General features: G+C 40.9%; 1 protein-coding gene across 1 annotated transcript in view; it reads left to right on the top strand.

Moving 5' to 3' along the window:
- CD109 (CD109 molecule) overlaps positions 1-14,586 on the top strand; it is a 152,841-nt gene that overhangs the window by 882 nt on the left and 137,373 nt on the right. Inside the window, 1 exon segment of the mRNA XM_017871333.1 lies at positions 1,114-1,286. Within this exon segment, the coding sequence (XP_017726822.1) occupies positions 1,114-1,286 (173 nt within the window).

Below are 14,586 nucleotides of genomic sequence, written 5' to 3'. Positions count from 1 at the left end.
CGGCCCGCGGGTAGGAACGTGGGCGCGCGGGGGGCGCGCGGGCGCGCGGGCCTGGGCCGCTCTGTGGCTCTGGGCCGGGGCTTCGGGGAGGTGGCGGCTGCTGTGCCGCAGCGGGTGGGAAACGCCCGCGCGGCTGCAGTCCCCAGCCTGGCACTGGCCTGGGGGTTTGACCATATGTAGCTTCAGCGTGGCTCTCCATGGGACAGTTACTTTCTCTACTCATGAAGTTGTTTAAGCGTCTCCCTGGCCATAACAACTTTCTGAAGAAGAGTCATTTTATTTTTAGTTCACATTGCCTCTGCCTTTTGCTTTTCAACTGTTTGCTCCCAGATTGCGTTTCTTCTCTCAAATACATGATGTATTTTTTCTAATCAAAATGTCTCAACCTTAGCATTGCCAAAGTGTGGCGGAGGGGACTGATGTATGAGTTCAGGGGCAGACATTATAGGAAGATAGCAACAGCACCCAATAATGGGAAGCCCCATTCATTCCTAAAGATTTCTGTAGTTGAGCCTTAACCCCAAATTACAGCAGAGAAAATGCTGCTTTAGTGACTTCTTTTTATAATCCGTTATACCTGGAATTTCCACCAGTTGTAGTTTATTTTCAAATGGTATATTTCAGTCAATGGTATTGGTTAAATAATTTTTTATCCTCGTTGGGCAGCTACTCAAACATGAAGGTTTGAATAAGAAACAGGCAAAATCTTAGTTAAACACCACCACCAACAACAAGAAAATAATCACGCTGGGATAAGGTCGTCTGTAAAGGAGAAGCTTAGAGACTTGCTTTGCCAATAACTCCAGTATGCCCCGGTGCAAGTCATTTACATCATGGTTCCTTCTGTGCTGTTCGTGGTTTATAAAATGGAAATAACACAGGCCTTCCTCTAGTAGTGATGCATGAATTACTGCATTAAAATTGATTTATGGGAATTATTGTTGTTTCAGTAGCATTTCAGTGCAGTTGCTAAATAGAGCAGTGGGCAATGTTAACAGAAACGACTGCAATTGGCACAGTATGGAGTCTATCGCACTAGGAAATCTGAGGGTCACAAAGGAGAGGAGATGCGAGGATAAGAAACTTTGTTTTTCCTTGTTGGGAACTCTTTAGGCCCAGGTTTCTGGTGACAACCCCAGGGATCATCAGGCCCGGAGGAAATGTGACTATTGGGGTGGAGCTTCTGGAACACTGCCCCTCACAGGTCACTGTGAAGGCGGAGCTGCTCAAGACAGCATCAAACCTCACTGTCTCTGTCCTGGAAGCAGAAGGAGTCTTTGAAAAAGGTAAGATAAACAGCATAAAGTCTTACCCTTCTGCAGAATAATTGGAATATGTTAATAAGGTCATGTGTTAGGTAGTATAATAGAGAAACCCCAAATTTGCAGTAGCTTACCTAATATACTTTTAATTCTCACTCATATAAAGTCCTAGATAGTGTTCCCGGATGGTCTTCCAAGTGCAGATTCAGAGACCCAGGTTCCTTCCATTTTGTGGCTCCATTATCATCATGTGGCTCCCAAGACTGCAGGGGAAGAGCATGGAGTTTCTTCATGGGAGAAGGGGAAGAGCATGATAAGAGCATGTAGAAGGTTTTTATGGGATAGGCCTAGAAATAGCTCACAGCACCAATGCTCATATGTACAGGCAAAAGAGGCTGGGAAGTGTAGGCTAGTGTGTGCCCCAGAAGAGGAAATGGGTTAGTCTCTAACACAAAACCATATTTATTGAGTGCAAAGTATTTTACAGAATAGGCCTGTGGGAAGGAAAGAAAAAACTACACAATAGTTAAAATCTAGTTTTATGGAATATTTCTTAAGCTTTAAAGTAACAAGAAAAAAAGAAAATAGTGTGAAAGTGGGAGCCATTTGTAACAGAACCAAGTTTGGTTCTTGTTTCAAGTCTGGGTTCTAACATGGCCCAAGATTAAATTGGGCCAATGAATGTCTTCTTTTCAGTACTAAGGGAAAATAATTTTGGGGGGAAGAGGTAAATACTTAAAACTTTTTTCATTAAAATGAACTTTTATTGCATTTTTTTTTCCTTTTTTAGATTATTATAATTGCTTTTAGAGACAAGCTGTCAGCATGTTGCCCAGGCTGGTCTCGAACTCCTAAGTTCAAGTGATCCACCCACACTGGCCTCCCAAAGTGCTAAGATTACAGGCATGAGCTACTGTGCCTGGCTGAGACATACATTTTTATAAAGTTAAGAGTTATTTTTAAAAAAATCATTTAAGGCATGTAATGAAGGGTGGATGGTATTCCATAACGGTTCATTATAGAAGTGTTTATTCTCTACAAGCATAGAGAAATGAACACCATCATGAAATGAAATAAAAGTAAAAGTTTATCTGCATCTTTGGTTCTTTCCCCACTGGAAGTTCACTGGGTAGGTATATTTGGAATAGGAGTCAGGACGAGATGGTGTGTGTAGGGACAAGTCACTTTTGTCCCTCATAGAAGCAATGTCAGGGAAGTGGGAGGTCTTATTTCCCTGGAGGGGAAGTATAGGTTAGCCCTTAAGATCTGAGTTTGAATCCTGGTACTACTTTGCTACTAGTTGTGTGATCTTGGGTAGGTTACTTAACTGCTTTGAGCCACAGTTTCCTCATCTATAAAATGGAAATAATGAAATTGACTTCCCAAGGCAGTTATAAAGTTAAAATCTGTGTGTAGTACCTCTTAGGCATGCAATAAACAACAATTGCTAATATTATTAGTATAATAATACTGCAGAAGAGGATGCAGAAAGTCCATTTCCTTTTTACATGGGGGCAGACTTCAACTTTCATTATTGAACTATCATTTCTGAAAATGAATAACTCCTGATCTTATGATGGTTGCTGAAGAAAATATTGAAATATTAAATGACAAGACATAATACTTAAGGTAGTTCCACATTCATTGTTTATTCATTAAGAATTTATGAGTGGGAAGAGGGAGGGGATTGAAAAACCACCTATTGGGTACCACACTTATCACCTGGATGATGAAATAATGTGTACACTAAAACCCTATGACAGGTAATTTTCCTGTATAACAAACCTGCACATGTATCCCTGAAACTAAAATAAAAGTAAAAGACAAAAACGAATTTATAGTATTGGCTCCGCTAGTGTGGCAGTTTTCGTGCAATGCAGAGGTCCAGAATATATATGGATGTTTTTGATAAATATTTGAGCTTTGCTTGGACATTTACATACTCTAATTCTAGAATTTCACCTGCTGGGTCTTTTCTGTGATCTCCAATATCAGTCTCTCTCTTTTTTGCAACAAATGATACCTGCATTGGGGGTGCATGTTGTTGTGGCTTGGTTTTCAACTTTATTCTTAGATCTTCTCATGGGAGAAGGTTTCCTCATATGCCCATGGGAAAGTTCAAGTACTCAAGACTGGGTCGGGCAAAGCTGTCCTGGGAGCAGAATCGATCTGTGGAAAGGAAAAAGGGAAAATGCTGCTGCTGTTGTGGGCTGTTTTTGACTCTATCGACATAGAGTTTCATTGACAATGGCATTGCTAGGAGCACTCTCCTCTTTCAAAGGAGAATGTTACTGTATTATCAGAGGCTGGGAGTTATTGTTCTCAGAGCAGATGCTTCCTGTAATGTGAGGACTTGAGGATCAAGACACTTCTCCCTGCTTGTCTTCACATCCTTTGCTTTATTTGGCTCCTCCAGTTGTAACAATATGTAGCTAAACCAGGACTTCTAAATCAGGGGTCTGGATCTTCAAGTATCTGGATGTGGACTCATGTTTTGTTTTTTCTCCATCACATAAACACCAACAAATAAATACCTTTTGTTTTTAAGAGACAGGGTCTCACTCTGTTGCCCAGGCCAGAGTGCCGTGGTGAAATCATAGCTCACTGCAACTTGGAATTCTTGGGCTCAAGTGATCCTGCTGTCTCAGCCTCCTGAATAGCTGGGACTACAGGCAAGTGCCAGCACGCCTGGCTAGGTTTAACTTTTTTTTTTTTTTTTTTTTTTTTTTTTTTTTTTTTTTTAGAGATGGGGTCTTGGTATATTGCCCAGACTGGTCTTGAACTACAGGACTCAAGTGATCTTCCTACCTCAGCCTCCTAAAGTGCTGGGATTAAAGGTGTGAGCCCGATTGTTTCATCATTTTCTTATGAGCCACCCCACCCCCACAACAGAAGGTTGGTTTTAATAAAGATTTATTTTGTAGTAGAGCTGGGTAAGGCAGTGGACTGTTTCTTAGTAGCTTATTTCCAGCAGTTCTGTACTTCTTAGAAATCCTCAGGGTAGGGAGGTGTTTTACCCAAACCACAATAGATTTCTGTCTCAATTTGCGTTGGAAATAGTAATAACTAAAGGGTTCAAATGGAAAATGTATTTAATAAAGGTGAAAAAGTATGGCATTTCTTTAGGGAAGAGTTCATTTGTTTGTTTGCCAGATATGGGGGAGATTTTATTTACATTCCCACTTTTATGGCCAGGAGTGTAGGTTATATTACTTATTCATTTAAAAAATACATTAATTCTATATTTATTGGGGATTGATTGTAGTTTTTTTTTTTTTTTTTTTTTTTTTTTTTGAGATGGAGTCTCGCTCTATCACCCAGCCTGGAGTGCAGTGGCGCGATCTTGGCTCACTGCAACCTCCGCCTCCCCGGTTCAAGCGATTCTCCTGCCTCAGCCTCCCTAGTAACTGGGACTACAGGCATGTGCCACAATACCTGGCTGATTTTTTGTATTTTTAGTAGAGACGGAGTTTCACTGTGTTAGCCAGAATGGTCTTGAACTCCTGACCTTGTTACCTGCCCGCGTCGGCCTCCCAAAGTGCTAGGATTACAGGTGTGAGCCACCGCGCCCGGCGATTATGGGCTGTTTTTGGTGATTAATAGACCTTTAGGAAAAGTATTTCTGCTACACTTTGCAGAGTTCTGGAAAGGTGTATTAATGCCTTTCTAGTAGTGAGATTCAAAAGATTGCTTGTCACTGTCACCACTGTCACCGCCTCTACCACCATCAGCATCATTGCCGTCATCTCCACAGTGATTAGAACTATGTTCCTAATCTTATCTTCCTTTGCATAAAGAGTTAGTTAAATAAACATAATTGACAAAACATAGTAAAAGTTCAGCATGTAATAATTACCAGAGGAGAGAAGATGGCGCAGCTATTGGCATTTGAAATCAAGTCAGACTATTGTATTGGGTGGAGAGTGAGTCTGTCCCTTTATCTCTTCCCATATAGGTATATATTTTCTTTTCCTTACTGTGAGGTTGCTCTGGAGTTCCATGCCAAATCAAGAAAAAAAAGTTAAGAACATTTTGAGATCTGTCCTCTCATCTGTTAAGGCATATAAAATAATTAAATTTTGTGATGTCCTTGAAACCATAATTTCTGTTTTATTTTCCCTTCTCTTGCTACAATTTGACATTTTCATTTGTAAACTTTCAGTGGTTTTCCTGAACAAGAGTCACTTCAAGTAATAAAGAATATAGGCTTTCTCCCTCATTAATGAATTCATCGTCATTAGTTTCATGTAAACCTGATTTAAGAAAAAAATCCTAGAGGCTGAGTGCAGTGGCTCACAACCATAATCCCAGAGCTTGGGAGGCTGAGGTGGGAGGATTGCTTGAGCCCAGGAGTTTGAGACCAGCCTGGATAACACAGTGAGATTATATCTCAAAACAAAACAATAGAACCCCAAAACCAAAACTCCCAAAAGCTAAATCGAAAATGCCTACTGAAAATCTGGGGACTTTGCAGGGACGTCTCCTGGTAAGTGCCTGCTGGTTTGGTAGCACCATTTTTTAAATGCTGCCAATCCTACTTCCATCTTCCCATTGAGTTATTGGGGTGGGATGTGCTCTATAAATGTGTCTATAGCCTTTAATAACTTGCTTTTCTTTTGCCCTAAAATTCTGGAGAGCTAATGGAGTGTTAACCTTCTTTTTTAAAAGATTTTAAAAAAATGTTTTTTTCCTTTGTTGTCTTTCTCACATTGACTGTGGTATGTTTTATTTTCCATCTTGGCTCAGTAAGGGTGGGAAATTTTAAAATTGAGATATTAGCTGAAAACTTAAAAAAATCATCCAGTTCGGTTAGGATGGTTTTCTGGTGGAAAAAAAAGCTCCTGAACATGCATTTCATGCCTTGTCGATAAAATCAGTCCCATGGTCTTTATGAAAGTAGATTAATTAGTGTAATGTGTGGGCAGATCTCCCAGAGCAGGTTTTCACAGGCAGCTTTGCCAACAGAACTCAGTCTGAACCTGCAGTTATGTGAGAATTATTTTAAAGGGTGTAGGCTTTTCATTCACACATCGTCTTTGCTATTGTGTGTGATGTATATTAACAGGTAGGTGGTGCCTGAGAATAAAGGACCACAGCGTAATCACGATGTGCCTGGGCTCTGGAGCCTGGCTACCTGGGCACAGGTGATGGCCATTCCACTTAGTGGTTGTGTGGCTGTGGGCAGTCATGATCTCACCAGGCTTCAGTTTCATCATCTGAAAATAGTGGTTTCTGCCTTATACAATTATATGGATATTGTGAGGATTAAATGAGGTAACATATTCAAGGCACTTAACACAAAGGAATTATTCAAGAAAATGGTAGCTATTGTTACTAGAAGAGAGTAGCAACAGTTTATGTCAAAGGCAATTATTAATCACCTATTGTGATGGTCTTCAACTGGGAACTCTATAAAAGACACACCCCTAGGAAGGGATTGGAAGGGATTTAACATATTAAATATCCAGTTTCCTCATAGTACCAAGGACTTTATGCACAATATTTGATTTTAACAACCTGATGAAGTAGATACTCTTGTCTTCATTTTGGAGGTGAGGAAATTGAGGCAAAGAGAGAACAATTAGTTTTCTGAGTTAACCCAGTTAGTAAATGGTGAAGCCTAAATTTGTAGTTAGTTGTATCTGAGGTCCACAGACAATAAGGTTTTCTATTGCTGGGAAGAGAGTGAAGTATTTTGTTTCCTTGATTTTGGGATATTGATGCAATGTTGCATAGTCATCTTCCACTAAAATCATTTTCACATTTGCTTGCAGTAATGTAGACCTGAATCTAATGAAATCTAATTTGAATAGAAAGAATTACAAGATGAAATGCTAGCTCTCCTCTTAGTTTACTTTCAGCCTCATAGAATTTTGGAGCTGGAGGGGACCTCAAAGATAAGCCAATTCGATCACCTAATATATGGCTGAGGAGACTGAGGTGAGGCATGGGATCTGGGGATTTTCCCAAGGTCAGATCATTTATTGGTGCAGAGTTCAGGTTGAAACAGATTGCAGGTTCCCAAATTTGCAGTCCAGTGCTATTTCCATTATACTCTATGAAACTTTCCTAACATATGGAGAGCTGAGCTTAAGACCTAAGATATATTTACAAATGCTGATTCTTCTGATATGGAAGAAAATAAGGCTAACTAAGGAGTTTAAAATGCTTACTTGCATATTGTAAAAGTTTCTTATTTTAGCTCAAGGTGGAGTTGCTCTTTATGCACTAATGGTTCTGTATAAGGGATGGGGCTGGGTTAGAAGCTTCATAGACCTTTTAAAACTAAATTCTGTTGCTGTGTTTCTCAAAGTGCAAATTATATTTATTAAAAGGCTGATTCATGGCCTCCCTCAAGACATAGGTAAGAATCAAGAATCTCAGCTGGGTGTGGTGGCTCATGCCTATAATCCCAGCACTTTAGGAAGCCAAGGTAGGTGGATCACTTGAGGCCAGAAGTTCAAGACCAGCCTGGCCAACATGGTGAAACTCTGTCTCTACCAAAATACAATTAGCTGGGTGTGGTGGCGCGTGCCTATAGTCTCAGCTACTCGGGAGGCTGAGGCAGCAGAATCGCTTGAACCCAGGAGGCAGAGGCTGCAGTGAGCCGAGATTGCACTGGTGTACTCCAGCCTAGGTGACAGAGCAAGACTCTGTCAAAAAAAAAAAAAAAAAAAAAAAAAAAAACTAACCTTTTTTTTCCCCCCACCCCCCAGGGGATTTTTTGTCACATTAGAATGAGAACAACTGCCTTTTGGTATCTCACAAATTGTGCTCGACCAAATGCTGGAAAGCTCGAGGGTGAGTAGCATGCCCCTGCAAGCCTGTGATGATTCATGGCAGCGGAGGGAAGGCTCCTCCTGGACTTTCATGTTTGCTTTTCAGCAGCCTTCAACCCTAAGCGCTGGTGTTCGTTTTCAGCCACCGAGAAACATGACTTGGGGTTTGATTGTGAATCAATGATTGGGTGAAGTTAAAAGTGAACACACTGATTCTTTAAACTCCAAGTTAAACATGTGCTGCTCCTCTTCTAGCGCTGAATGAGTCACTGTCCTAGTGACTCACTGAAGGGTTGTGGTGGAAATAGAAAACAGATCCCATAAGAATTTGGGCTGGGTTACTGTTGATCCTTTATGTCNGATTAGAACTATGTTCCTAATCTTATCTTCCTTTGCATAAAGAGTTAGTTAAATAAACATAATTGACAAAACATAGTAAAAGTTCAGCATGTAATAATTACCAGAGGAGAGAAGATGGCGCAGCTATTGGCATTTGAAATCAAGTCAGACTATTGTATTGGGTGGAGAGTGAGTCTGTCCCTTTATCTCTTCCCATATAGGTATATATTTTTCTTTTTCCTTACTGTGAGGTTGCTCTGGAGTTCCATGCCAAATCAAGAAAAAAAAGTTAAGAACATTTTGAGATCTGTCCTCTCATCTGTTAAGGCATATAAAATAATTAAATTTTTGTGATGTCCTTGAAACCATAATTTCTGTTTTATTTTCCCTTCTCTTGCTACAATTTGACATTTTCATTTGTAAACTTTCAGTGGTTTTCCTGAACAAGAGTCACTTCAAGTAATAAAGAATATAGGCTTTCTCCCTCATTAATGAATTCATCGTCATTAGTTTCATGTAAACCTGATTTAAGAAAAAAATCCTAGAGGCTGAGTGCAGTGGCTCACAACCATAATCCCAGAGCTTGGGAGGCTGAGGTGGGAGGATTGCTTGAGCCCAGGAGTTTGAGACCAGCCTGGATAACACAGTGAGATTATATCTCAAAAACAAAAACAATAGAACCCCCAAAACCAAAAACTCCCAAAAAGCTAAATCGAAAATGCCTACTGAAAAATCTGGGGACTTTGCAGGGACGTCTCCTGGTAAGTGCCTGCTGGTTTGGTAGCACCATTTTTTAAATGCTGCCAATCCTACTTCCATCTTCCCATTGAGTTATTGGGGTGGGATGTGCTCTATAAATGTGTCTATAGCCTTTAATAACTTGCTTTTTCTTTTTGCCCTAAAATTCTGGAGAGCTAATGGAGTGTTAACCTTCTTTTTTAAAAGATTTTTAAAAAAATGTTTTTTTCCTTTGTTGTCTTTCTCACATTGACTGTGGTATGTTTTATTTTCCATCTTGGCTCAGTAAGGGTGGGAAATTTTTAAAAATTGAGATATTAGCTGAAAAACTTAAAAAAATCATCCAGTTCGGTTAGGATGGTTTTCTGGTGGAAAAAAAAGCTCCTGAACATGCATTTCATGCCTTGTCGATAAAAATCAGTCCCATGGTCTTTATGAAAGTAGATTAATTAGTGTAATGTGTGGGCAGATCTCCCAGAGCAGGTTTTCACAGGCAGCTTTGCCAACAGAACTCAGTCTGAACCTGCAGTTATGTGAGAATTATTTTTAAAGGGTGTAGGCTTTTCATTCACACATCGTCTTTGCTATTGTGTGTGATGTATATTAACAGGTAGGTGGTGCCTGAGAATAAAGGACCACAGCGTAATCACGATGTGCCTGGGCTCTGGAGCCTGGCTACCTGGGCACAGGTGATGGCCATTCCACTTAGTGGTTGTGTGGCTGTGGGCAGTCATGATCTCACCAGGCTTCAGTTTCATCATCTGAAAAATAGTGGTTTCTGCCTTATACAATTATATGGATATTGTGAGGATTAAATGAGGTAACATATTCAAGGCACTTAACACAAAGGAATTATTCAAGAAAATGGTAGCTATTGTTACTAGAAGAGAGTAGCAACAGTTTATGTCAAAGGCAATTATTAATCACCTATTGTGATGGTCTTCAACTGGGAACTCTATAAAAGACACACCCCTAGGAAGGGATTGGAAGGGATTTAACATATTAAATATCCAGTTTCCTCATAGTACCAAGGACTTTATGCACAATATTTGATTTTAACAACCTGATGAAGTAGATACTCTTGTCTTCATTTTGGAGGTGAGGAAATTGAGGCAAAGAGAGAACAATTAGTTTTTCTGAGTTAACCCAGTTAGTAAATGGTGAAGCCTAAATTTGTAGTTAGTTGTATCTGAGGTCCACAGACAATAAGGTTTTCTATTGCTGGGAAGAGAGTGAAGTATTTTTGTTTCCTTGATTTTGGGATATTGATGCAATGTTGCATAGTCATCTTCCACTAAAATCATTTTCACATTTGCTTGCAGTAATGTAGACCTGAATCTAATGAAATCTAATTTGAATAGAAAGAATTACAAGATGAAATGCTAGCTCTCCTCTTAGTTTACTTTCAGCCTCATAGAATTTTGGAGCTGGAGGGGACCTCAAAGATAAGCCAATTCGATCACCTAATATATGGCTGAGGAGACTGAGGTGAGGCATGGGATCTGGGGATTTTCCCAAGGTCAGATCATTTATTGGTGCAGAGTTCAGGTTGAAACAGATTGCAGGTTCCCAAATTTGCAGTCCAGTGCTATTTCCATTATACTCTATGAAACTTTCCTAACATATGGAGAGCTGAGCTTAAGACCTAAGATATATTTACAAATGCTGATTCTTCTGATATGGAAGAAAATAAGGCTAACTAAGGAGTTTAAAAATGCTTACTTGCATATTGTAAAAGTTTCTTATTTTAGCTCAAGGTGGAGTTGCTCTTTATGCACTAATGGTTCTGTATAAGGGATGGGGGCTGGGTTAGAAGCTTCATAGACCTTTTAAAAACTAAATTCTGTTGCTGTGTTTCTCAAAGTGCAAATTATATTTATTAAAAAGGCTGATTCATGGCCTCCCTCAAGACATAGGTAAGAATCAAGAATCTCAGCTGGGTGTGGTGGCTCATGCCTATAATCCCAGCACTTTAGGAAGCCAAGGTAGGTGGATCACTTGAGGCCAGAAGTTCAAGACCAGCCTGGCCAACATGGTGAAACTCTGTCTCTACCAAAAATACAATTAGCTGGGTGTGGTGGCGCGTGCCTATAGTCTCAGCTACTCGGGAGGCTGAGGCAGCAGAATCGCTTGAACCCAGGAGGCAGAGGCTGCAGTGAGCCGAGATTGCACTGGTGTACTCCAGCCTAGGTGACAGAGCAAGACTCTGTCAAAAAAAAAAAAAAAAAGAATCTAACCTTTATGTTCCACCATCACCACAGGTGATTCTTAGTCACATTAGAATGAGAACAACTGCCTTTTGGTATCTCACAAATTGTGCTCGACCAAATGCTGGAAAGCTCGAGGGTGAGTAGCATGCCCCTGCAAGCCTGTGATGATTCATGGCAGCGGAGGGAAGGCTCCTCCTGGACTTTCATGTTTGCTTTTCAGCAGCCTTCAACCCTAAGCGCTGGTGTTCGTTTTCAGCCACCGAGAAACATGACTTGGGGTTTGATTGTGAATCAATGATTGGGTGAAGTTAAAAGTGAACACACTGATTCTTTAAACTCCAAGTTAAACATGTGCTGCTCCTCTTCTAGCGCTGAATGAGTCACTGTCCTAGTGACTCACTGAAGGGTTGTGGTGGAAATAGAAAACAGATCCCATAAGAATTTGGGCTGGGTTACTGTTGATCCTTTATGTCCTGTGAAGAGGGCTTTGCAAAGCTGAAACTAGTTGTTTCCCCACAGGCATTTCTTCTCATTAATGTATTATTTATTGATTATTTGCTGTATGTGAAACATGAGTGAATGGGGAGTGGGGAATAAGAGAAAGGAAGGCACTGGAGGAGATTCAGAGGTCCCAGAAGGATAATATAATATTAATAGTGCAGAAGGCTGGAGGAGTTTTTATTTTTTGTATAAAAAATTCAGTGTGGTTTGTAAACAGTGCTTCTTGTATGTGACCCTGTGCCTGGTACTGTTACCTTTTACTTCCAGAGCTATACAGATGTCCATTCATAAATGTCCCATCTCTGCTGACATATTTGGCATTTGGAGGGAACAGTTACTTCCTGTACTAGAGACGGGAAGGGTGTGCCGGAGGAAAGAGCTGCTGGGTGGGTATGGCAGTTAAGAAAAGGAGATAGGGGTTTGTGTATATATCTTTTGAAAAGATGTTTCATTCTGCTTTGGATATGAGTTTGGGGAGACATCCAGGTGGAGATGTCCAGCAGATAGTTTTGAAATTGCAGCTGGGTAGAGAGATTTAGGCATTGTTTTCATAGAGGTAGACAGTATTTTGAAGTCCTGGAAATACATAAGATGCACAAGAGAGACAGAGCTCATGGAAAGAACAAGACTTTTGAGAGAAGCTTGGAAAGAGGAAAATAAGTGAATGAAAGGGAGAAGACCGGACACAGTGGCTCATGCCTGTAATCCCAGCAACTTGGGAGGCTGAGGTGAGCAGATGGCTTGAGCGCAGAAATTTGAGATCAGCCTGGACAACATATTGAAACCTCATCTCTACTAAAAATAAAAAAAATTAGCTGGATGTGGTAGCATGTGCTTGTAGTCCCAGCTACTCAGGAGGCTGAGGCGGGGAGTTCTTGAGCCTGGGAGTTCAGAGCTACAAGTGAGCCATGATAGTGCCGCTGTACTCTAGCCTGGGTAACAAAGCATGGCCCTGTCTCAAGAAGAAAAAAAAAAAAAGAAAAGAACAGACAACGAGCAGTCAGAGAAGGATAGATTGCAAATGTTTCAGAAGCCAAGGGAAGAAGTAGTTCCAAGAAGGAAGGTTTAATAGTATCAATTCTCTCAGAAGGCTAGAGAAGAGAAGATGAGGACAGAGGAAAGAACATTGATGACCCTTAAGCAAATGGCTTTAAGTTGAATGTTGGGAGCAAAAGCAAATTTGAAGGAATAAATGGATGGTGATAAATATAATCAGAATTTATTTTTCCAGAAGTTTGGTGGTTGAAAGGAGAGAGGTGGATGTTCTCTCAAAAGGCACATTAGAAAGGTGAAAGTGGTCAAGGCAAAGGAGAGGGTGGATAATTCCTGGTTAGAAGTGGTGAGATCAGTATTAGGGGCAGAGGGAAGGGGATTATCCTTAAAAAACCCTCATACTTTCTTCTTTGCAGAAAGAAAGAAATAGAAGAGAATCAGTAAGGAAAGAAATATTTTGAGGTATGAAATTGAGATGAAGAGGCCGGGCGCGGTGGCTCAAGCCTGTAATCCCAGCACTTTGGGAGGCCAAGATGGGCGGATCACGAGGTCAGGAGATCGAGACCATCCTGGCTAACATGGTGAAACCTCGTCTCTACTAAAATACAAAACCTAGCCGGGCGAGGTGGCGGGCGCCTGTAGTCCCAGCTACTCCGGAGGCTGAGGCAGGAGAATGGCATAAACCCGGGAGGCGGAGCTTGCAGTGAGCTGAGATCCGGCCACTGCACTCCAGCCCGGGCGACAGAGCAAAGACTCCGTCTCAACAAAAAAAAAAAAAAAGAAATTGAGATGAAGAATAAAACTGAAATACAGTTTTAGGAAAACTTATCTACCCACCTGTACATTGCACAGATCTGGCCACCACTTTATAGGAAATGGGGGTAAAAGTTAAAAGTAGTGGCACACCAGAAAGAGAAACACAGGATTGGAGATCTTCCCTGGTGGTGCCCTAAACTGGGTCACCACTGAATTGTAGGAAATTGGAATACAGGGGCTGGAAGTCATATTCATATCTGGGGGAGCTAACACAGAGGGGAAAGAGAAGAGGAAAGGGCTGTTTACCATGAAGATATGCCTCAGTTGAAGCTCAAGAGGACTGGGTGGAATTACTTTATTACTGCCGTGGTTGTCAGTGAATTTGTAATTCACCATCTCTTGGTCTGGGCCAAGATGACCAGCATACGAAAGTTGCAATGATAAAACTTGGCGAGGAGGATTAAAGTGGTTCTTGGTCTGGCTCTATCTCTTCCATTCTTCACATCCCTTGGAGAATTCTTTGAGGTTTCTTCCTTTTCTTCCCTTGCAAGGCTCAGGGTGAAATTGGTCAAAGATTTGGTGGAGGGGGTAGCAGTAGGTAGGTAGATGGCAGGTCTGTGGGTTGTTAGTTCTGAAGAAACGATTCATAAGTTAAAATCCGAAAACCAGACTGGTAAAGAGCTTGGAAATAAATGGAGAGGAACATTTATTATTATTATTATTATTTTTATTTTAATATTATTATACTTTAAGTTCTGGGGTACATGTGCATAACGTGCAGGTTTGTTACATATGTATACTTGTGCCATGTTGGTGTGCTGCACCCATCAACTCGTCAGCACCCATCAACTCGTCAACACGCATCAACTCGTCATTTACATCAGGTATAACTCCCAATGCAATCCCTCCCCCCTCCCCGCCCCAATGACAGACCCCGGTGTGTGATGTTCCCCTTCCCGAGTCCAGGTGATCTCATTGTTCAGTTCCCACCTATGAGTGAGAACATGC

Source organism: Rhinopithecus bieti, unplaced genomic scaffold (assembly GCF_001698545.2).
Source record: "Rhinopithecus bieti isolate Rb0 unplaced genomic scaffold, ASM169854v2 scaffold_4709, whole genome shotgun sequence".
Classification (NCBI taxonomy): Eukaryota; Metazoa; Chordata; class Mammalia; order Primates; family Cercopithecidae; genus Rhinopithecus; species Rhinopithecus bieti.
The sequence above is the reverse complement of the archived record's forward strand: the minus strand, read 5'-3'. Positions and strand labels throughout refer to the sequence as shown.